Genomic DNA, 21,883 nt, shown 5'->3' with positions numbered 1-21,883 from the left:
CTACGGTACTCTTCCCCCAGATTTCTACATGGTTTACACTTCACTTCCTCCCAGTCTCCATTTAAATGTCACCTTCACAGAGCGGCCTTACCTGATCACCTACATAAAAGAGCACCCCCTTCCTTCCTACTCATCGCTGTCTCCCTTTTACCCAGCTTTACTTTCCTTCACAGCACATATTCCCACTGGATGTGACACATGGATGTCTCTCTGTGTTCTGTCTTATCTCCCCCGACTAGAACGTTAGTGCCTTCTGACAGAGACTCTGTCTGATTCACTGTTGACACCCCAGTGCTCAGGACACGGATCTGGAATATAGTACGTGCTCAAAAATGTTCAACGAGTTAACGAATGACACGTTCTCCACCCGCAGACTACCCAATCCTACCTGAGCTCCAGCCCAAACTGATTTGTCTTGGTTTGTCTCCTTGTAATACAGAGCACCTCTATTCAAGGCTCTGGGAATTCACATTTACCACCGGCAGATTGTTAGCCAAATGGTGTGTGTCATCTGCATATTTGAAAAGTATCACATTTGCTCTGCTTCTATCAGCAAATTGGCTGCGTGCAACTGTTGAATTTGCACAGAGCAGCTCTGTTTTCCAGCCCTGAGAACTCCCTGGGCCTGCTGTAATCACTAACACCACAGGTCCCTGTCAGAGCCTAAACACCAGCTGTATGTGAGGAGCCTCCAGAAGATCCTCTGGCAGGCCACAGTAAAGGCCAGGTAAGAACCCCAACCAGCACGAGGCCCCAGGGTGATCATTCAAGTGCTGCACGGCATTTTCTGGCTCCCCTTCCAGACCACACACGCTTACCCACTCCACTCCCTGGAACCCTTCCAGGTGGTGGCATCATTCACTAGTGGTCTTCTGAGCCCATTCTTCCGACCATGCAAATCCTTTACTGCCTCCTGCGCTGGCTGCATCTCAGAGCCTACATTCCTCTCTGTGTTCTAGACCTCAGCTCTGACGCTTACTCGGCTGTGATGCCAGAGAAAGTACTCACCCTGTCTGAGACTCTGTTGCCGCTTCCTTTAAATAAGACACAATAAAACCTCTGGACAGGGCTGGGGTGAGGATTAACAGAGAACGGAGAGTCTCCAAAGCAGGTAGGAACAACCCCACTGGAAGGTGACTGCAAAGAAGCTGCCTTTACGATACGATGCCCCCCTAAAAGTCATATGTTGAAGCATTACGATGACATTAGGAGGTGGGGCCTTTTGGAAGCCATTAGGTCATGAGGGTGGAGCCTTTGTGATGGAATCAGTGCTCTCATAAGAGAAAAATAATGAGATCTCTAGTGATCTTCTTCTCTCTGTTTTTTTTTTCTCTCTCTCCCTCCCACCCTCCCTCTACCTCTCTCTCTCTGCCATGCGTGGACACAAAGAGATGAATAGGAAGGCAGCTACATACAAGTCAGTAAGACTGTCTTAACCAGGAATGAAATCAGGCAGCACCTTGATGTTGGACTTGTAGCCTCCAGAACTATGAGAAATACATGTCTATTGTTTAAAACAAATAAAGAAAAACAAAAGAGAGAGAGAGAGAAAGATAGAACAGATCTTAGAGTTCCTAGGACATTTCCTGGTGAATAAGTACCAAAAAATGATACCAAAAGATCAAAAAAGGGGTTCCTGGGTGGCTCAGTCAGTTCAGCATCCAGCTTTTGATCTCAGCTCAGGTCCTCATATCAGGATTGTGAATTCAAGCCCTGAAGTAAGCTCTGTGCTGGGCTTGAAGCCTACTTAAGAAGAAGAAAGAGAAGAAGAAAGAGGAGAAGAAAGAGGAGAAGAGAAGAAGAAGAAGAAGAAGAAGAAGAAGAAGAAGAAGAAGAAGAAGAAGAAGAAGGAGGAGGAGGAGGAGAGGAGGAGGAAGGGGAAAGGGAAGGAGGAGGAGGGGAAGAAAGGCGGGGAGGAGGAGAGGGAGAAGAAGAAGAAGAGGAGGAGGAGGAGGAGGAAGGGGAAAGGGGTAAGGGAAGGAGGAGGAGGAGGAGGGGGAGAAAGAGGTGGGGAGGAGGAGGAGGTGGTGAAGAAGAAGAAGAAGAAGAAGAAGAAGAAGAAGAAGAAGAAGAAGAAGAAGAAGAAGGAGGAGGAGGAGGAAGAGGAAGAGGAGGAGGAGGGCGAAGAAGAGAAGGAGGAGGAGAAGAGGAATAATAATAAGAAGGAGGAGGAGGGGGAAGAGGGGGAAGAGGAGGAGGAGGAGGAGAAGAGGAATAATAATAAGGAGGAGGAGGGGGAAGAGGGGGAAGAGGAGGAGGAGGAGAGGGAGAAGAAGAAGAAGAAGAAGAAGAAGAAGAAGAAGAAGAAGAAGAAGAAGAAGAAGAAGAAGAAGAAGAAGAGGAAGAGGGAGGAGGAGGAGGAGGAGGAGGAGGAGGAGGAGAAAATAATGATAAGCAAATGACAAAAGTGACCTTTTCATAAGAGCTGTCATGATAATTCGTAGCTCAGAGGCAGCATGGAGTAGTGGTCAAGCATATGGACTTAGAAGTCCCGTACGTGTGAGGACGGGTGTATAGCTGTGAGACCTTGGGGGCTTGAATTCTGTGTCTCAGTGTGTTTTCCTTGTTGAGATAAAAGGTAACCAGAGATAAAGAAATTACTGGTGTACAAACAACAGATGTTGGCAAGAATGTGGAAAAAGGGGAACCCTCGTGCACCGCTGGTGGGAATGCAAACTGGAGCAGCCATTGTGCAAAACAGTATGGAAGTTCCTCAAAATATTAAAAGTATTAAAAATACCATAGGATCCAGGAATCATTCTACAGGGTATTTACCAAAAAAGTACAAAAACAAAGGGATACGTGCACCCCGATGTTTATAGCAGCATTATCTACAATAGCCAAACTATGGAAGCATCCCAAGTATGTATCAATAGATGAGTGGATAAAGAAGACGAGGTATATATACATATACAAACGAATATTATTCCGCTGTAAAAAAAAAAAATGAAATCTTACCATTTGCAACAACATGGATGGAGCTAGAGAGTATAACACTAAGCAAAATAAGTCAGAGAAAGACAAATAACCATATGATCTCATTCATGTGTGGACTTTAAGAAACAAACAAGCAAAGGGAAAAGAGAGAGAGAAATCAAGAAACAGATTCTTAATTATAGAGAACAAACTGATGGTTAACAGATGGGAGGTGGGTGGGGAGAATGGGTGAAATAGGTGATGGGGATTAAAGACTACACTTATGATGGGGGAAAAAAAAGTAATATGCTGTTTAAAAAGAGAGAGAGAGAGAAACTACTGGCTTATCCCTTGTAATTCTTAATGGTGCATGCAAATTGCATTGCAAAGAAGTCCTAAATCTGAAGGAATGGAGACTGCTACGAACTGCAGATAATTATGTTATTCATCTGCTTTTCAAAAAATCAAAACAAGAAATCTTTAAATAGTTTCAGTATCTCAGATAATATGCTCTAAGTTTATTCAGAACAATGCTTTCTCTGTTCAAAGGCAGAACACATGGCTAAGCTGGGGAAGCGACAAACACACTAACTGAGCCATTTCATATAAAATTTAAACCCGGAACTCACTTGGGTTCTCTTTTTTCTCATCTGAAGATATATTGAGAAACTTCTAAATCGATAAAAATAATTTTTTGCCGAAAACATGCCTTGCGCCATTTTTCAAGTTTCTCCCCCAGGGAGAAAAATAGTTTGGAAACACATACAAAAAGCAAATCCCTGCTCCTCTTGGCCTCTGAGCCCCACACCCTAGGCCCCACTCTCTCCTTCAGGCAGTGACCATGGTTGCTGCCAATTTTTAGGCTCACATCTACCCCTCGACTGTCAGAGAGGAAAGGAGTCTCATCCCTCCGCTCTGCTTCCAAGAATCTCACACACAAACGTTGACTGGTCCAGGGAAGGAGGCGGGCAGTGATGGAGGCATGACAACACACACGGAGAAAATGTGTAAAAGCAGTTTCCTAAAAGAAGGGCTCCAGGTTCTGCTACTAGAAGAATAAACGGGACTCGACAGACCAAATAATACCTTCATACCTTATATCGCACGCATTGCCTTCCTCTTCTGTGGGGGGTTTGGCCCCGACCTAGTAAAGTTGTGTTGTAGATGGATTATCTGATTACTTATCTCCAATACTGCCCCCATTCTTTGGTGGGGTGGGGTAGGTGGGAGCCACCCATGACAGAAATACCACAATCATTTTGGATTTTTCTCTTCTCCTTATTCCTTCCAAACTCACTGTGTAGGTACTATGATTCTCTCGATAATGCTTTGGTAAAAAACAAAACCTATCTAAGAGCCTGATCTCAAAAGGCCAGATGGGTAGAGATCTTTATCTCTCCCTGCAAAGTAACACCGATGTACCAACCATGCGCTGGTGACCTTACTAGGTCCAGATCAAGTGACCAGTCACTCCTGAGCAAAGTTTCTGAACTCAGGGTCTATATTGTTTATTTGGCTTCACATATGCTACCACTTATTGGTGTTTTTTTTTTAATGTTTGTTTATTTTCTGAGAGAGAGTGCAAGTGAATGGGGGAAGGGCAGGGAAAGAGGGAGAGAGAGGATCTGAAACGGGCTCTGTGCGGACAGCAGACAGCTGGATGCGGGACTTGAATTTACGAACCCTGAGGTCGTGACCTGAGCCGAAGTTGGACGCTTAACCGACTGAGCCACCCAGGCGCCCCACTACCACTTATTGTTAATAATCTACTAACGTCCTATCTCCCCAATTCACCTGAAAGTCATCTGTAGGCAAAAGGCATCTTAAATCTCTTAATATTCCCTTCTCTTGCACAAACCATACTTCTTTTACGCTTAAGTCATCTGGCTCTATGCCCCTTGTCATCTTTATCACAGTTTCTACCAACTGAGAATTTTCTCGTCCACCTCATTTCCAGACAGCCCCCAAACCTGCCTTGATCATCCTACTAGCCGCTCTGTCTTGTGGCTCCTTCACCTGCCTTAACCCAAATTACTACACCTTTATTCCAGATTAGCAGAATCCAGTCTTCCAGACCAATCCCACCTCTGAAGTACTTCACTGAAATCACAGCTTTTGATGAAGCACAGTGAGTAAAACCTGACTTCAAATCTTGCTTCTGTCATTTGCGAGTTATGTGACTGATTTACTTAATCTCTGTGCTTCCATTTCCTCCTCTGTAAACAGAGATTATACTCCTATGTCACAGATCGGCAAGGAGCAAACAAATAACACAGGAAAACTACAAAGTAAGTGCTCAATAAATTCTTGCTACTAATACCTGTCCCCTCTTTTTTCACTGGTACTAAATCTTCCCTTTTATTTTTTGCAATCATCCTGAGGGCTCTCTTTTTCCTGTATCTATACTCTTCTGAGCTTTGCCTTTCCTCTCTACCCTAGATATCATGGGCTTCACCAGCACATTGAACTCACTCTGAATTTGCCTTCCCTACCTGTTTCCAACTTTTCTTTTTTTTTTTTTTTTTTAATTTTTTTTTTAACATTTATTTATTTTTGAGATAGAGACAGAGCATGAACGGGGGAGGGTCAGAGAGAGAGGGAGACACAGAATCTGAAACGGGCTCCAGGCTCTGAGCAGTCAGCACAGAGCCCGATGCGGGGCTCGAACTCACATACCGCGAGATCGTGACCTGAGCCGAAGTCGGACGCTTAACCGACTGAGCCACCCAGGCGCCCCCCTGTTTCCAACTTGAGTTAATCTAACTATCCCGAGTTCTACTGGAGAAAATGGCATCAATGCCAGGGCTATCCCCATTACATGTCGTTTCCAACCTCTCGTGAGACCCTCTCACTGCCTCCCTCCATCTTTCACAAGATTATCTTGCTTCCCAGAGAGCTTCTTCTGATACTAAGAGAGTGGGCTATTTATACTGTTCCATCATTTGCTTTTTACATTTTAACAATCTGCCTATCTTATTAGTCATATAAATTTACCTAATTCCTTTTTAAGAGTATATATTATTAAATAGAAGTACTATATTGTAGCCATTTTAACTGATGGGATGGTTGTTTAAATGATCCTCACTGCTAATGGCTTTGTCATTGTTAAACACAATGGCCTCTTTCTGTCTTTATCCCATTTGCTCTTTCTGCAGTATCTGACACTCTTAATGGCCCCCCCTACCTGCCCCCCCCCCAAAAAAAAACTCTGTTCCCTAGACACCTACCACCCTCTCTGTTCTCTTGGACATTGCTATTCATTCTTGGTCTCTTTATCGGACTTCTCCTGGACACTCTGCCTCTTACATTGGGGGCTTTCCAGATTTCTACCCATAACAACAGTTTATAATTTTTCCCCCCATTTTCAAGGGGCATCCCTATCCACTCCAAGTATCAGATGTTTTTTCTATTTTCTGGGGGCTTCCCTATCCACTCCAAGCATCAGATATTTTTCTATTTTCTGATGATTTCCAAGTCTATCCAATCACTCTCTTCAATTGTAAAAATGAATTTTAAATTGCCTGCAGTGCATCTTGACCTGTAGGCCTTACAGACTCAATTTGTCCAGAATTGAACTTATTTTCTTTTTTATATTTTCATTCCTTCCCCACACCCCAGGCTTGACTGTTCTCTCCATGGCAACCAGAGTGATTTTTTTTTTTTTTTTAAGCATGAATTGGGTGTGATGATTTCTTGTCAGGATACAATGGCTTCTTTGCAACCAGTATGCCCTGTATCTCTTCTTCTGAGTTTTCACATGGTTACCTCCTACTCACCCTTCAGGTCATGGCTCAAATATCACTGCCAAGAGGCCATCCTGACCACCTGAGCAAAAGCAGTGCTCCCCAGCCCTCCTCCAATCACTCTGTGTCTCATTACCCGCTCTTCTTTTCATCGCACAAGTCACTACGTGAGCTCATCTTCTATACGTATTTGCTTACTTATGTCCCTTCTCTAGAATGTGAGCCCCGTGAAGACAGGGCTTTGTGTGGTTCCCTGCTGTATCCCTAGAGCCTAGAACACCAGCTGGAATCCTGCAGGACAGTCAACAGGTGTAGAGTGATTAAATAAATGAACTCCTCATCCTTAGATGGAAAGGTCCTGGAGCACCTGGCTGGCTCAGTCAGTAGAGCATCTTACTCTTGATCTCAGAGTCTGTGAGTTCAAACCCCATGTTGGGCATGGAGCCTACTTAAAAAACATAAAAAATAAAAATAAGATGGAAAAGTCCTGCTGCTAAATTAAGAACTGAGCAACACATTTCAGCCTGATAAGTTCTATGTGAGCATGTGGGGTTTCCTTCCCCAACCCCCTTTACTCCAGGATCCATGCATAGTCACAGATGCCTTATCTGTGACTACCACAGATTTCTGGGAAAAAGGGAATGTTAATGTAGCAAGTTAGGCCCACTCTCCACCCTCACCATTGTTAAACCTGATACAGTAAAACCCACCACCTTCTATAGAAACCATTTTGGACAGGAGGTGGGAGTGGAGGCCAGTGGCCTCAGGGTAAGACCGGATTTGATTCCAGGGCACTGAGAGATGGGTACCCTCTGGTTGACTTTTTGAGGGATTCCCAGGCATAAAGAGGCTCTAGTCTGGGAACCCATCGTCCCACATCCTCCCATACGGACACACTACTAGATAGATATTTTGCATACAACCTCTCCAATTCGCTCAAAGGTCCAGCATGCCCTGTCTCCCGTTTGTAGACAACGCAAATGACGCTCCAGAGGCACTAGCCTGTGTCAAGCTCCTGCAAAGACCCCAGCGTCCCAGCCCACGTTTCAAAGTTCAAATTCCGTCCATTTGAGCTACTTTATTTCCTAGCTGCCCTCGAGAATCCTCAGTATCCTTTTGGAAAACAAAACCTAAAGCCTGCCGTGGAAGGGTCAGGAGGAAACACAAAGGGAAGGGGGCCCACAAGAGCAGCACGGGGGGTCTTCACAGACCCGCCCTGCTCCCAAAGGTGGCTCCTGGTGGCTAGCAGGAGTGGGAACCCGGCACCGCACAGCCTTAGCGCTAGAGTATCGGATTCCTGGCCTGAGTTGGGGGGTGGAGAGGAGGGGACGCGGAGGGGGGACACTGAGAACGCGGGGTGAAGGGCTGTTAAGTGTGGGGTCAGGTCGGGCGCGGGGAGGGGCGGCTGGGAGGAGAGTATGGAAGCGATCCGAGCCGGGACTGGAGAACAAAGCCGTGGCCCGCTTGCATTTCACCCGAATGCATTTCAAGCATTTAATCTAAAAGGAGGGAGCCAAGAAGGAAGGGGAGGGGAGGGGAGGGGAGAGAGCGGGGAGCGCACGACTCAGCCCAGAAATCGGGAGTTTGCATTTACCACGACGCCTCGCCCGTAGTCTGGCGCCTCCTCGCTGCTCCCGGCCATGTTTCTCCCGGGGAAAGCGGGAAGGAAAGAAGGGCGCGGGGGAAGGATCTGGGAGAGCCGAGGGCTGGGAGGGGGATGGGACTAGGGACCCGGCTGGGGACGGGGACGAGGCCGCCCCGCCCCGGGCCAGCCGGCGGAGAAGGACCGCGCGCCGCGGACCCCGCGTCTGGCGCGGCTCCAGCGCCTCGGCCGCCGCGTCCCCCCTCCCGGCCCCTCCCCGGCGGGTCCCGGGGCGCGGGCGGCGGCCGGGAGCGCAGGGCGGCGGCGCGGGGCGCAGCTGCGGAGCCGCGCGCGCTCCACCTGAGCGCGGGCCCGGGGCGCGTCCCTCGCGGCCGCCGCCCGTCTGCGAGCCCCGGAGCCCCGCCGCCTGCTCCCCGCTGGGACTCGGGCGGACCCGGCTGCCCGCGGCTGGAATTTTACAGGAAGAGAAAGTGTTCTCATGGCCCCCGCCTCCCCGAGGCTGCGGTCCCAGCTTTCAGGCGAACAATGTCGTTGAATCGTTCCTGCTAATTTTTTACGCGCTCTTCATCCCAAGCGAATCCGTCAGAGTCTGCGATGTGGGATGTTCTCCAAGCATGGCTGTGGACGAAACTAACCCAAATGTGTGTTTTTAAATCCTCGAACCGCCAAGCCCGGAGTTTGCAAGAGCCCTGTGATTGTTTTCACCCCGGCCAGAGCCCAAAGTTTGGGATCTGGAATTCCAAGTAGGGTCTTTCCTTCACCGCGTTCATGCGGAAAAGAGAGATTCTTGACAGATTATCCACTTTGCCACTTTTGTGAGACCATCTGATCAGATTCTAACGCTTTCGGGTTGCGGTTAACAGCAATCGCTCTCAGATTCGACAGCCTCTTTTATGAATCTTTTGTTAATTGAACCCCTAATCCCAGCCTCCCCACAACCGAATGTGCCGGTTCTTTGTCCATTCCTCAGAGTCTCCGCTTTCCTTGCACATATATATTCATTCCCCTGGTCTCTGCAGTCCCGTCGCGTGCTTTGCAGCCCCTCTTTGGGTTTGAAGCCCTGAGCTGGACACAGTTCTCAGACTCAGCCCTCTCTCTCCAAAAGACTATTTTGCTCATGCTCGGGTTCTGGCACAAGGCAGGGAGAGGAATGCTGATTTTGCCGGGTTTGAGGGGAAAATAATAATCAGTTGATGTCGCTCTAGGTTGGAAAACTATTAGTCATTCAGACGTGGCCGTGCTGAGCACTGTTAGGCTTTCCCAGATGCCAGCGCAGAGGAAGGAAGACAGCACCCTGGGTCCCCAAGACTGGGCACCAGGCTTGCCCACTGGCCCCTATGAACTGGGTGATACCTTTTCCTAGCGCATGGGTAAACATTCTCCGCTCAGTACTTGTCAGAGTTCCTGGTTCAGGGCCGTTTTTTATAGTGTGCCTCTCACCTCTTTTCCCAAAGGTGAAAGTCTACCTTGCATTGGCATTGTCGAAAACCAAACCCGGGAAGTATCTACACAACCAACGTCACTAAACCTTTCAGGAAACTGAAAAGTACTATCATTACGGTGTGGTCAAACTTCAGGGTTCACAACACTCCCTTGGGGAGCAAGTTAAGGCAATTTCACGCCAGCACTCCCCGCTTTCTCCGCCCCCCCTCCCCCCCCCCCCCGCCCCCAGCGCCCCCACCACCACCAGGCAGGTTATCTGGAGAAGCCTTGGGTGGGAATCCATGCTTACTAAGGCTGTCAGATGAATGTAATGCAGGTGGTTCTCCAAGCATGCTTTAAAGTATCCCACTTTGTCTCTTACTGCTGCAAAGTCAAAATCAAATTCACCCATAAGAGGCTCAGTGTGGGTGCACGGGCCAGATTAGGGGCAAGAACCTCAAAACAAATGAGAGGTGTAGCTGCTAGACAGAAATCAAGAAGGAACAACTCTGAGCCCAGCTCAGACACTGTGGAAGATGGAAGAAAAACTGTCCATAAATCTTTCCTTACAAAGACCATTAATTCAGATGTAAAACCAGAGAGGATCACAGTGAAAAAAAAAAATAACTTGCTTGAATGACAACAGGAACCTTATGAATGTACGCTCAAGAACTTGCTGTATAGACCTGTATAGGACTATTCTAAGAAGACCAAATTATTTTTTTGAGGCATGAGGAACAAATCATTGTTTTTTTAATTTTAACAAGTCATTTTATTTAAATCAATAGAAAAAACATCACTTCAACCTTTATTGCGACATGTTTATTCATTTTTTCATAATATTTGAACTCCAGTGTGTATGTTATGCTTACAGCACATCTCGGTTTGAAGCAGCCACATTTAAAGTTTTCAATGGCCACATGTGGTTAGTGGTTTCCAGACTTGGGTATTGCAAATCAAGAGTATTCCAGGATGTATTGCACTGACTTAAAGTGAAAGGGAGTAGAAAAGAAGAGGATGAGATTTCAAATATAATTGATTAATGAACTTTCCAGGAAGAACTTGGGAGAAATTATAATAAGCAATATAAAAGTTGACACAAACTGGTTAGATTTCTTTCTTCTGGTTTTTAAATGTACCATTTTTTTTTAACAAATCATTTCAAAAAGTAAATTTATTATCTTGTTATATTTTGATAACATTTTGTGTGATCTAATTATACTTTGGTACTTTGGACAGCCTTAATGTAATAAGATACAATATGTGATATCATAAATAGTAATTGCAAGGACCGATACCCAAGAATAACAGCTCATCTGTCCAGGCTTAATTCTCAGTCTTGCATTATGAGAATTTAGAGGCAAAAATTCTTTTTAAATCTCAAATTTCTGCTGCATGTTGAGTGGAAGAGCTTTGGAATAAGATTCTATTTTTTTACTAACAATCCATATGATCTTAGCCAGTGAGGCTGAGCCAATGACATCAATATAATATGCCTTAATATGCTCATCTATAGGAGAGGGCGATGCATCATTTGCTCTATTGCATATAATGATGAGATTAACCTAAGATGACATGAAGAGAATCTTAGACAAATCCTATGAGCCTGTAAGGTGTCATTGATCTGAGATGCTGTGAAAATGTATGAGCAAATGCTTGTAAAGTCGGTTGATCTGGAAATGGCAAGGTACTTGCCTTTTTAAGAGGGGTGTGACATGACCAATCGGAGAAGTTGGGGCTGGTGTGCGAATGGGTAAGGGAATGAGAAAATTATTAAAATAATGGAATTTTCCACACAAAAAGGGTATTTTTAGCTCGGACTGTCCATTTTCTGGTATTTCCTTGAAGGAGCTGTAAGATTAAAGAGGTACATCTTTGCGAAGTTAACAACCAGTGACCATACTTGAGTTTGCCTGTCATTCTCTGTATCACCTTTTAGTTGTATGTTCCCTGCATTTTAAATTCTGAGATTATCTTGTACCGCTACCATGATAAACACACAAATATTTATAGGCACCTGAATTCTCCACTAGGCTAAAAGACTTTTGTCCTAAAAGTACATACTGATTTTTTGACACTTTGGTGGTTTTTAAACTTTTGCCAGTACTAATCTGTTACGGAAGGAGCAATTCAATCCTTGCACTGAGTTGCTTTAGAGTCTGTCGCTCAGTAACCCTGGATTCAAAAATACAGAATGGCATTTATTTCTTCTGAGCCCTGAAACATGAAAATAAATTAAAAAAAAACCTCTCAGCCTGGGAATTGTGTTGAAATACATAAACATATGAAACTTAGTGACTCAGATTGTTAGTCACAGAGTCACTGGTTAGAATCTGGATGAAATCCACTGTGGACAAAGGCCAGTAATAATGATGATGATATTTTGCTTTTCCTTAGTGCTGCACAAAACCCTTTATAAATGTTGCAAGAACAGAAGAAAAAGTGGCAAGATACTTTCTCCCAAATACTCAGGCTAAGTTAAGAATCTTGCTACCTTTGACGTATTTTTCCCCTTTACATAAATCCAGAAGAAATATAGTTGCAAATAATTGTAACACAAAACAACTTACGCAAGAGCCTCATTAGTATTCAATTAGCATAGTAAGCCCTCTTTCATGGCCTCTTGTTTGAAGCAGACTGGATCCAATGTGTAGTCTTAGAGTAAAGGAAATAATGGCTCCATAGTAGTTCTTACAAAGAAAGCCAGGAGCTACATTCAGAATTATGTTTTGTATGATTACACTTTCATTAGTAATTAACCTTCCATGGAAGAACCCACTATGGGTAGATTTAAGCCTGCTTTTTTTGCAATAATGTCAGGCATGAGTAATATCATCAACATTAAGTGCTGGGCTGCCTCAGAGATATTCTCCCACTATCTCCCCATCTGACCGGAACAGGAATCGGTAGCTTCAGAGTAAAAGAATAATGTGTCCATGTGTCCTTCCAGATCTCAGAGTCCTGGCAGCCGACCTCAACTCTCTTGGCCACCATAAAGCAGTCATTGAAAGGACACAGCTGCAGGAACTAGAGGCTAAGCACTAAATAAATCCACAGGGCTGGAGGCACAAGTCATGTACATGACCCTAACACAATACCTTGTGGTTATGAATGAACGGATTAGCATCTGATGGTGCTGTGGCAGTTTATGCAAAATTAATTGGTGCCTCAGCCAGTGCTGAGTTTCTAATGAAAAGAAGTCCACTTCAAAAAAATAAAAATAAATAAATAAAAAATCCCAAACCAAGGAGATCTCCTTAAACTTTGGCTCATGTGGGGAGGCTGAAGACCACCTGGAATTGGAACCAAGCTGTTTATTCTCTTAACTGTACGTAGACCCTCTTTTGATCAGCATAGATGTCTTATACTCACGGGCAAGATCCCAGGAACTACTCCAGTTATCGCCAGTTTCTGGATTGTATTTTAGAAAGGAAGTAGGGGGAGCTTGGGAAAGAGGTTGGGGAGGTGTGGCTTGAGGCCTGGAGTTCTCTCATGGGAGGGAGGAGACTGAGAAAGAAAAAGAGATTGGACACTGGTGTACCTAGAGCAATACCTCCCAAGGTGTGTTTTGTGTCACTTGTCTTTATAATTGAAAAAGATGAGGTTGTAATTCATTAGGCTGGAGAAATAATGAGATAAGTAAAGTTAAACACACTTCTATCTTGTGGAACTTCTCAGAGCTTGTAATATGCCAACACGTACTGTCAATATTCAAGAAGACTTTAGCAAAATGAAGTGTTTCCCTAACTTTTTTGACCATGGAAACCTTAGCAGGGGTGTTTTATAAAAGGTTTTTAAAATTACACTACCATGAAATATTTAAATTCATGCTTTAAAATTGTTTTTTGAAGATTTATTTATTTTTGAGAGACAGAGCACAAGCAGGGGAGGGGAGGAGAGACAGGGAGACACAGAATCCGAAGCAGGCTCCAGGCTCGGAGCTGTCAGCACAGAGCCTGACTGGGGGCTCAAACCCACAATCCACGAGATCATGACCTGAGCTGAAGTTGGAAGCACAACCGACTGAGTCACCCAGGTGCCCCAAATTGATACGTTTAATATTATCTCTCAGTAAGAGGTTTTATGTGATCTTAAAGATACACTGAAAGAACTAAGTATTTCAATACAGCATTGTTTTCAAACTATTTATTGCTATGTTTTTCTTTTTTAAAATATGCAATAAAAACTTAAATAGACATGGCTGAGGCCTTTCGCAAGGCCGCCTCTCTGTACTGCCTTTCAAGTTGACATGAAACTCTGCATAGTCCTACAAGACAAGGAACTTACCCCACCCCCATTCATGCCTTCTTTCTTCCCCCCAGCTTGTGAACAAGATCAACTTTCTGAGTAGCGAAAAGAGAACGCCGTCTCACCGCATCAATTCCCTTTGGTCTCTCTTAACGATAGTGTGGTGGGTTTCAAAGACAATTGTTTTTGACATTGCCAGCATAGAGACTATCCAGATGAACCAGTAAGCAAAGTTGGCATGGGATATAGCGAGTTACGCTGGGTGTGGGCATGCTGGGCTCTTGGTATTTCCGAGGAGGTCTCTATCGTATCCAGGACAATGGACATCTACTGCAGCACTCACATTAATAGTCCTGTGGTTTGTACTTGAAGGCACTGAGTTCTTTTTGTTTTCTCACTAGGAATCTCTTTACTATACTCACTGCCTCAGCTGTACCTGTAGGATTCATAGCAAGCTGAATCTGATTCCCAGAGGGTGTGACTCTTCCCGTGTCCCTTGGCATGGCGCAGGTGGCAGGACGAGCCCCAAACAGGGCTGTAGCAAGTCCACAGGGCTGTTTCTGGGTCTGTAGCCAGGTACATGGCTGTTGAGTCCGCCATGTGGGTGTCAGCCTGCTTTCTCCAAATGGTCTTGGGCTCCACCAGGGGCTTCAGAACCTCCAGCCTGGATCCAGAGCTTCCACAGAGGCGTTTGTATCCCAGGATATCTGCCAAATTATTGTCGTTGTGCAGGTTATGAGCAAGAGACCTCCCAGTCTGCCATCTTGCTGACCTGTAACTTTTCAAAAAGAATATTCAAATACATTTTTCCATTTCAAATTTAGTATGTGCAAGTAATTTTAAATCAGAACATTTGGAAGAATAGAAGTAAAACATGAAGGCATTTTATTTTTTTTTTTTTTTTTTTTTCAACGTTTTTTATTTATTTTTGGGACAGAGAGAGACAGAGCATGAACGGGGGAGGGGCAGAGAGAGAGGGAGACACAGAATCGGAAACAGGCTCCAGGCTCCGGGCCATCAGCCCAGAGCCCGACGCGGGGCTCGAACTCACGGACCGTGAGATTGTGACCTGGCTGAAGTCGGACGCTTAACCGACTGCGCCACCCAGGCGCCCCGGACATGAAGGCATTTTAAACGTGTTCTGGGGTCTTCCAATTTGTGACTCTAGAAAGTATCTGACATAGTTGTGGCTAAACGCTTGCTCTGTATTTCTACACTTCACTTCTCTGTCTTACACTCGAAGCAAAATAAACATATAACACAAGTATTTTTCCATGGTCTAACAAATGCTGTGTAAACATCACTTGAAACGACAATGCCAACATTTATTTAGCCATTCTCCAATATGTTTTTATCACTTCCAAATTTTGATTTCATAAGTATATACAAATAAATATGTTTGTAATAAAACATTTATATGCACTTTAACCATTTCTGGAGAATAAATTCTCCAGAAATGTAGTTTCTAAGTTAGAAGGTATAAATATTTTAAGGCTCTTGACATATATTGCTAAGTTTAGCTTCCAATATTAATGTCTCTCTTCGATGGAAAATTATAGTAAGCTTTATACAATTTTTAACTGAAATTGAGTAAAATTTTACTGCAAAAACACCTTGAGGTTTGAGGAAAAGGGTGTTAGTTAACATATGTTAGAAGCTTAGCAATGAGAACTAATGAGAAAAGTCAGTTTGAATTTGTGATTAATTTTTAACTAAAGATTACTTTAAAACAAGGTGCTTTTATTGTCATAGTCCATAAAGTAATACCTAGACTAATGAAAAGTTTATGGTGCTCTGTTTCAGGCTTTTGGCTCCCAGTCAGGCAAAGTGAGCTTTAAAATCATACCTCACCACCTACCGGCTGACCTTGGGCAAGTTTCTTAACTTCTTTGCCTTAGTTTCTGCATCTGTTCATTGAAGATAATGTTAGTTCCTACTTCTTAATGTCATTGTGAAGCTTGGATAAAATAAGCTATTCAAAATACTGAGTACCTCAGGAGTGCCTAGGACATTTCATCTATTATCAAAATAGAATAATTTTAAATGGAATTTCTAGTCAGTGGAACTTCTACATTAATAAATGGATCAGTTGAGGAGTTTTGAATTAATAAACATACAATCTATAAAAGTTTCTTCATGTAAATGAGCTAACATTTTCCTTCAAAACTGTGTTATCAATTTGTTCTACATATGTATTGTGTGTGTGTGCGTGCGTGTGTGTGTGTGTGTGTGTGTGTAAAGCAAAAATAACCTACAGGAAAAGCTTCTGTTTAATGAGCACCAAGAATGATGGATTCTTAATTAACAAGCCTATTTTTTATATTTTTAAATTTTACATTAGAAAGAAAACAATTAGCTTGATTTAATGATTTTAATCTTTGGAATATGAAGGATAACAGTAAAAGTGAACTTCAAAGTGTATTAATATACTTCGAATAAGCTTTTCTCAAACATAAATGCATCACTAATCTCAATATCTATAGTTTATATCTAAAGAATAAGTATAAATGGCCCAAATTAAAAAATCATTTAGGGATGCCTGACTGGCTCAGTCAGTAGAGCATGTGATCTCAGGGTTGTGAGCTCAAGCCCCATGTTGGGCGTGGAGCCTACTTAATTTAAAAAAAAAAAATCTTCATCATTTTTCACAGTGTTTCTGTAAGGAACAACTGGGAAGGTCTCATAGTGAAAAGGTGTCCCTTGGTGCAGAAGTGGGCATTTGCATTTTGTACTTGGGTGAAGCAGAGCTCTGTTTTTGTAAGCCATTTGAGATGCTATTCAGTTACTGCGGCCAGTGGCTTTCTTGGTTTGGTCCTCACTTTACCCCAAATTCTCCACTATTTCTTGGCTCAGCCAAACGATCAGGAGCCTCTTAAATTCGAAGCTCAGGCCAACATGGACATTATCAGACTTTGTTCCTGGCTGGAGAAATAACCTTCAGGTTCTCTTCGGTTCATATGAAACACAGAAATGCCAACCAGTCCTCAAAGTCACAAAGGTGAAACATTTTAACACACCTTTAACTTAGGGCCATTCCAAGGAATTGGAGATCAGAAGAATCTAGTTTGTATGCTAAAGGCCAAATGCTTACCTGAGAAATAATTTCCTTCTCAACCTAGGATTAACGTCACTGGCCTTTCAAGCCCAGATTCCTCAGTGCGTTCTGCACATTTGGCCACAAAATATACACCCAGGTCACCTTTTACAGAGAATACAGGAAGGAGAGATAAGTGAGTCAGGCTTTTCTGACCGTCTGGGGATTCTGCCAAATCTTAAGTGGTGTAGACAGTCTTCAATGTGATAAATGTCACACCTGAACTCTGTACTCATTACCTTTTCACCTTGACAGCCACGTCATGTTACCTTGTATGTTATGACTTGTTTGTTATCTGGGACCTTTTTGCCTTCTTTTTCACTATTTTTTTTTAAGTCTTAAAAGTAATCTGTGTTTCTAAGTTCTTGATTTAGGCACATATCCTGGGTCTGGTGCAGTGTTTTAATCAACGGGATTGCATTTTTTTTAATGTTTATTTATCTTTGAGGCAGGGGGTGAGGGTAGAGAGACGGGGAGACACAGAAATTGAAGCAGGCTCCAGGCTCTGAGCTGTCAACACAGAGTCCGATGAGGGGCTCGAACTCAGGAACTGTGAGATCATGACCTCAGCCAGAGTCAGACGCTCAGGTGCCCCTGGATTGCATTGTTTTTAAAAATAGTAGACTCTTAAAAATGATAAATGTTGAGAATTGGTACAGAAGTTGTCATTTGGGCATTTATTTAGAAACCCTCTTTGTATTAATACAGAAAACCTAAAACATAGGTTTTCAATGATTTCTCCCATTCTTAGAGAGATGGGACATTTTTGGAAAAGTTTCTCCAAATCTTCTTCCACATTTTCTCCTTCTTATATATATATAAAAAAGGGAAACTCTGGCTTTACAATCAGACTACGAAAAGCGATGTACAACAGAGTAGCGAAATTTCTCAAAAGCCAGGTTACTTTCGTGTAATGAGAAAACCAGAAAGGAGATGGTAGAAGTAATTATCTAAACTCATTCAATGAACTTTGAAAACTAATGGCGAATGCAGGAAAGATGTTCCTTCTCCACCTGTCAGAAAGCTCTAGGCAACTCCACTGCAGTGAGATTCCTTAGGTTTGAAGGCCTAAAAGACCACCAGTGGCAGTGTCCTGGTGGGTCAATTCTCATGCATTTTATCTGGACTTAGACCAGGGTTTCTCAACGTTAGCAATATTGACATTGAGGAGGAATCAGTCTTCGTCGTGTAGGATGTAGCAGTCCCAGTTGTGGTAGTTAAAAATATTTCCAGAGAGTAACAAACACCCCTTCCAGTGGGTGGGAGCCCAGTTGTTCCCGGTGAGGAATCAATGTCTTAGAAGAACTGCTCTTATACTGGCCTCAACTGTCTCCTACTCTATTTTGAAGAGGTAAAGGAAAATGGGTAGCCAATAGCCAACAGACCCATGGATGTTAATAGCCCTCTTGGCTGTGGCATGTGAGAAAAGTTTGAGGGAGAGTTTTTTCTCTTTCATGCTTCCTGGAATAGAGAAACATAACCAGACATCAAGAAAACACTGACTATGTCTCCAACACAGAGAAACACATCAAAGTTTGGGCCAAAAAGCAAAACCAAAACTTGGTTTCTACAATTTTTCTCATTGACTCGATCAGTTTTCATTTTCTCCTAGTCCTTCAAAATAGGAATTTGAGTTTATAATATTAATAGAGCCCTAAGGTTCATTAAGATGCTTTCCACTCGAGGGGCACCTGGGTGGCTCAGTTGGTTAAGCATCCAACTTCGGCTCAGGTCATGATCTCGCAGTTTGTGCTTCTTAAACTCTGTCTCTCTCTCTCTGTCTCTGTCTCTCAAAAATAAACATTAAAAGAGTTTAAAAAAATTCTTTCCATTTAATATAAAGAAAGATGAGTCTCAGGGGGAGGATGACCCATACACTCAAGACTGTCCAAAGTATTAATGTTTTTAAGCTTATTTATTTATTTTTGAGAAAGAGAGAACAAGAAAGCCTGCATGCACAAGCAGGAGAGGGGCAGAAGGAGAGGGAGAGAGAGAATCCCAAGCAGGCTCCACACCACCAGCGCAGAGCCCAACGCGGGACGCGATCTCACGAACCTCGGGATCACGACCTGAGCAGAAATCAGGAGTCAGATGCTTAACTAACTGAGCCACCCAGGTGCCCCCAAAGTACTAATATTTTAACTTTTTAAAATTCATGTATTTATTTTGAGAGAGAGCAAGCAGAGTAGGGGAAGAGAGAGAGGGAGAGAGAGAATCCTAAGTAGGCTCTGGGCTGTCAGTGCGGAGCCCAATGTGGGGCTCAAACTCATGAACTGCAAGATCATGACCTGAGCCAAAACCAAGAGCCAGAGGCTTAACCAACTGAGCCACCAGACACTCCCAAAGTACTAATACTTTGAATTCGCAAGGCTTACAGCAGAATCTGGAAGTGATCTTCTTTTCTTACCCCTATCTTTAATATAGAGCTGTGCAGGCTATGCTGAACAAGCCCCTGCATGGGTGAGCCCACCTGTTCTCACAGGCAAACCTGGAATCAGGAGTCACAGCTCTGAAGCCTTGCCCTGCCTCTGCCAATTTACGTTGACTTTGGGACTCATGAGCCCAAGACTCCGTTCCTCCCAGTGAAAAATGAGAATTACCATGATTTACTGATGGGATTGTTGTTATGATTACATTAGCATCGTGATCACTGTCATTCATGTTACTCTCATTTTCCTCCCTCCCTTTCCTTTCCCTCTGCTGTGTCTATTCCTTGTACACGCCCAGGCTCTTTGGAGCCATAGCCCTCGCATACTTGCTTAGCCCCAATGCTGAGTCCCAGCACTATGGAAAGATCACCACCACCTTGCAGGTTTGTAGAAAACCAAGTTCACATGTTTCCAAAAAATTAAAAGAGTGGTCTTTCAATTTATCACTACTTGAAGTGGTTTCATTAAATTGCCGAGTGCTTAGATGTCTACACATATAAACAATTAAGTTCTCTGTGAAATTAATCTAGGATGGGGCAGGTTCCTGACAGGTGGTCAGGATACTTCCACTGAGAGGTGCTCAGACCCGTCTAGATAAGTTCTAATTATTGCTACTGCCCTACCTTGTACATTTTGGGTTTTCTTCTGGAACAACCCTTCTTCCTCATTCACTAATGAATCTTCCTCATCTTCTTCCTCCTTCACTAATGAGCTGCGTGCCCACTGGCAAGTCATGGGCGTATACGTTTGCTGCATTTAATGGCTTTATATGTGAACATATCAGATACAAACCAAAGAAACTAATTCCTCAGCCACCCGACCATCTGAAACCTAGTCTCCTTTCTTGCATTTAGTGGGAATTGTATAAGCTGGAAGGTGCCCGAACTCCTAGTGATCGGAACCTTCGGATAAACGGTTTACAGAATACATGCAGATTCACTGTTCTTTCTCCAGAATAAGTTTCAAACACACTCCCGAGGGAGTATGAATGAAACCACCACCCCCCCCCCCAGGGATGTCTAGAAAATAGCAAAAGAAACTTGAACGTGTCTTTTATGCAATTTGCATGTATGTCACCCTTGTAATTGGAGAAGAAAAATGAAATATGTGCAAACATAACCAATGATATTACAATGAGACCGTAAGGGTGACACAGGGTAGCTGCAGTTGTAGTGAGCATCGCATAATGTATGGAGACGTCGAATCACTGTGTTGTACACCTGAAACTAACGTAACGTTGTGTGTGAACTATATTCAAATAAAAACATTTTTTAAAAAATAAAGTATGTGAAAAGACCTTAACAGTAACGCGGCTAATCAAGGAAAGACCCCATTACATGAAGTGTGTGCAACGTTCTCACTGAATTTGAAAGCAGTGTTGACATTCTCTGGGACCATAACACCCCTTCCTGATCCCATGCCTGCCGCCTCCCCCCAATCCCCTGGCCGGTTTCCTTTCATCCTTTCTCCCAGTGTTCTAGGGTTTTTCTAGACACCAAAACATCTTCCTCTGAGTCACTTTCCAGTGTCAATCGAGCAGCCCGTGCTGCCAGCCCGGTTCCCGAATGCCTTTTCCATTCTGCAGTCTCGCTCTGTTAGAACGTGCCACTCTGCATCCGTAGGCATTGAAGTCAATGGAATATGGTAAGGGAAGAATGCTCGAGATGAAGTGAAAGCTTTGTAAGATGTCCTTCAGTTAGCCTCCTTCAGTTGCTCGAATATATACCTTTATTTATGGACATCCACACTCTCGTATCAACACTTCCAGAACCAACCATTAATGGTGGGATCTTGGACAATTACCTAACCATCTATCTATGCCTCAGTTTCCCTGTTGGTAAGAGAGGGTGATAATCAAACTTACATCATAAGGTTTTTATGAAGGCTAAGTGAGTTTATTTAAGTCAAGCACTTAGAACAATACAGATGCTGTAACTACTGTAGATGTTTGATATTATTACTGTCACGGAGAAGAAAATGTGGCAATGTCTCTGTTTATCATTTTATTGGCTATTTGTGGCTTCAAAAATTATATAACAATTCAGTTATTTTTTATTTAATTTAGTAAACAGATTTAGTCCCCACTATGAGCAAGACCCACTGCTTTGCTCATCATAACAGACCACAAGATTGTATTTTTTAAAATTATTTTAATGTTTATCTTTGAGAGAGAGAGATCATGAGCAGGGGAGGGGCAGAGAGAGAGGATCCAAAGCGGGGTCCCTGCTAACAGCAGCGAGCCCTGCATGGGGCTTGAGCTCACCAACTGTGAAATCATGACCTGACCCGAAGCCGGAGGCATAACCCACTAAGCCACCCAGACGCCCCAAGATCACAAGATTTTAGACTCCATGAGTACCAGGTTCAATTTCTGCCTCCACAAATTCAGAGCTTCAGAGCCTTCTTTTTCTGCAGTATGTGCATGTGT

The 21,883-nt window shown here is 43.6% G+C and overlaps 1 protein-coding gene across 2 annotated transcripts in view; it reads right to left on the bottom strand.

Moving 5' to 3' along the window:
• PRTFDC1 (phosphoribosyl transferase domain containing 1) overlaps nucleotides 1-8,454 on the bottom strand; it is a 100,799-nt gene extending 92,345 nt beyond the window's left edge. The window contains exon 1 of one of the 2 annotated variants that reach the window (XM_058681680.1): nucleotides 8,254-8,454. In XM_058681680.1, the coding sequence (XP_058537663.1) occupies nucleotides 8,254-8,301 (48 nt within the window). In that variant the 5' untranslated portion in view covers nucleotides 8,302-8,454. The remainder of the gene's footprint in view (nucleotides 1-8,253) is intronic. The other variant, XM_058681679.1, reaches the window with a different exon arrangement.
• Between the last annotated feature and the right edge of the window lie 13,429 nt (nucleotides 8,455-21,883).

Source organism: Neofelis nebulosa, chromosome 8 (genome assembly GCF_028018385.1).
Source record: "Neofelis nebulosa isolate mNeoNeb1 chromosome 8, mNeoNeb1.pri, whole genome shotgun sequence".
In the NCBI taxonomy this organism is placed as follows: Eukaryota; Metazoa; Chordata; class Mammalia; order Carnivora; family Felidae; genus Neofelis; species Neofelis nebulosa.
This window is presented reverse-complemented; position numbering and strand designations above follow the sequence as displayed.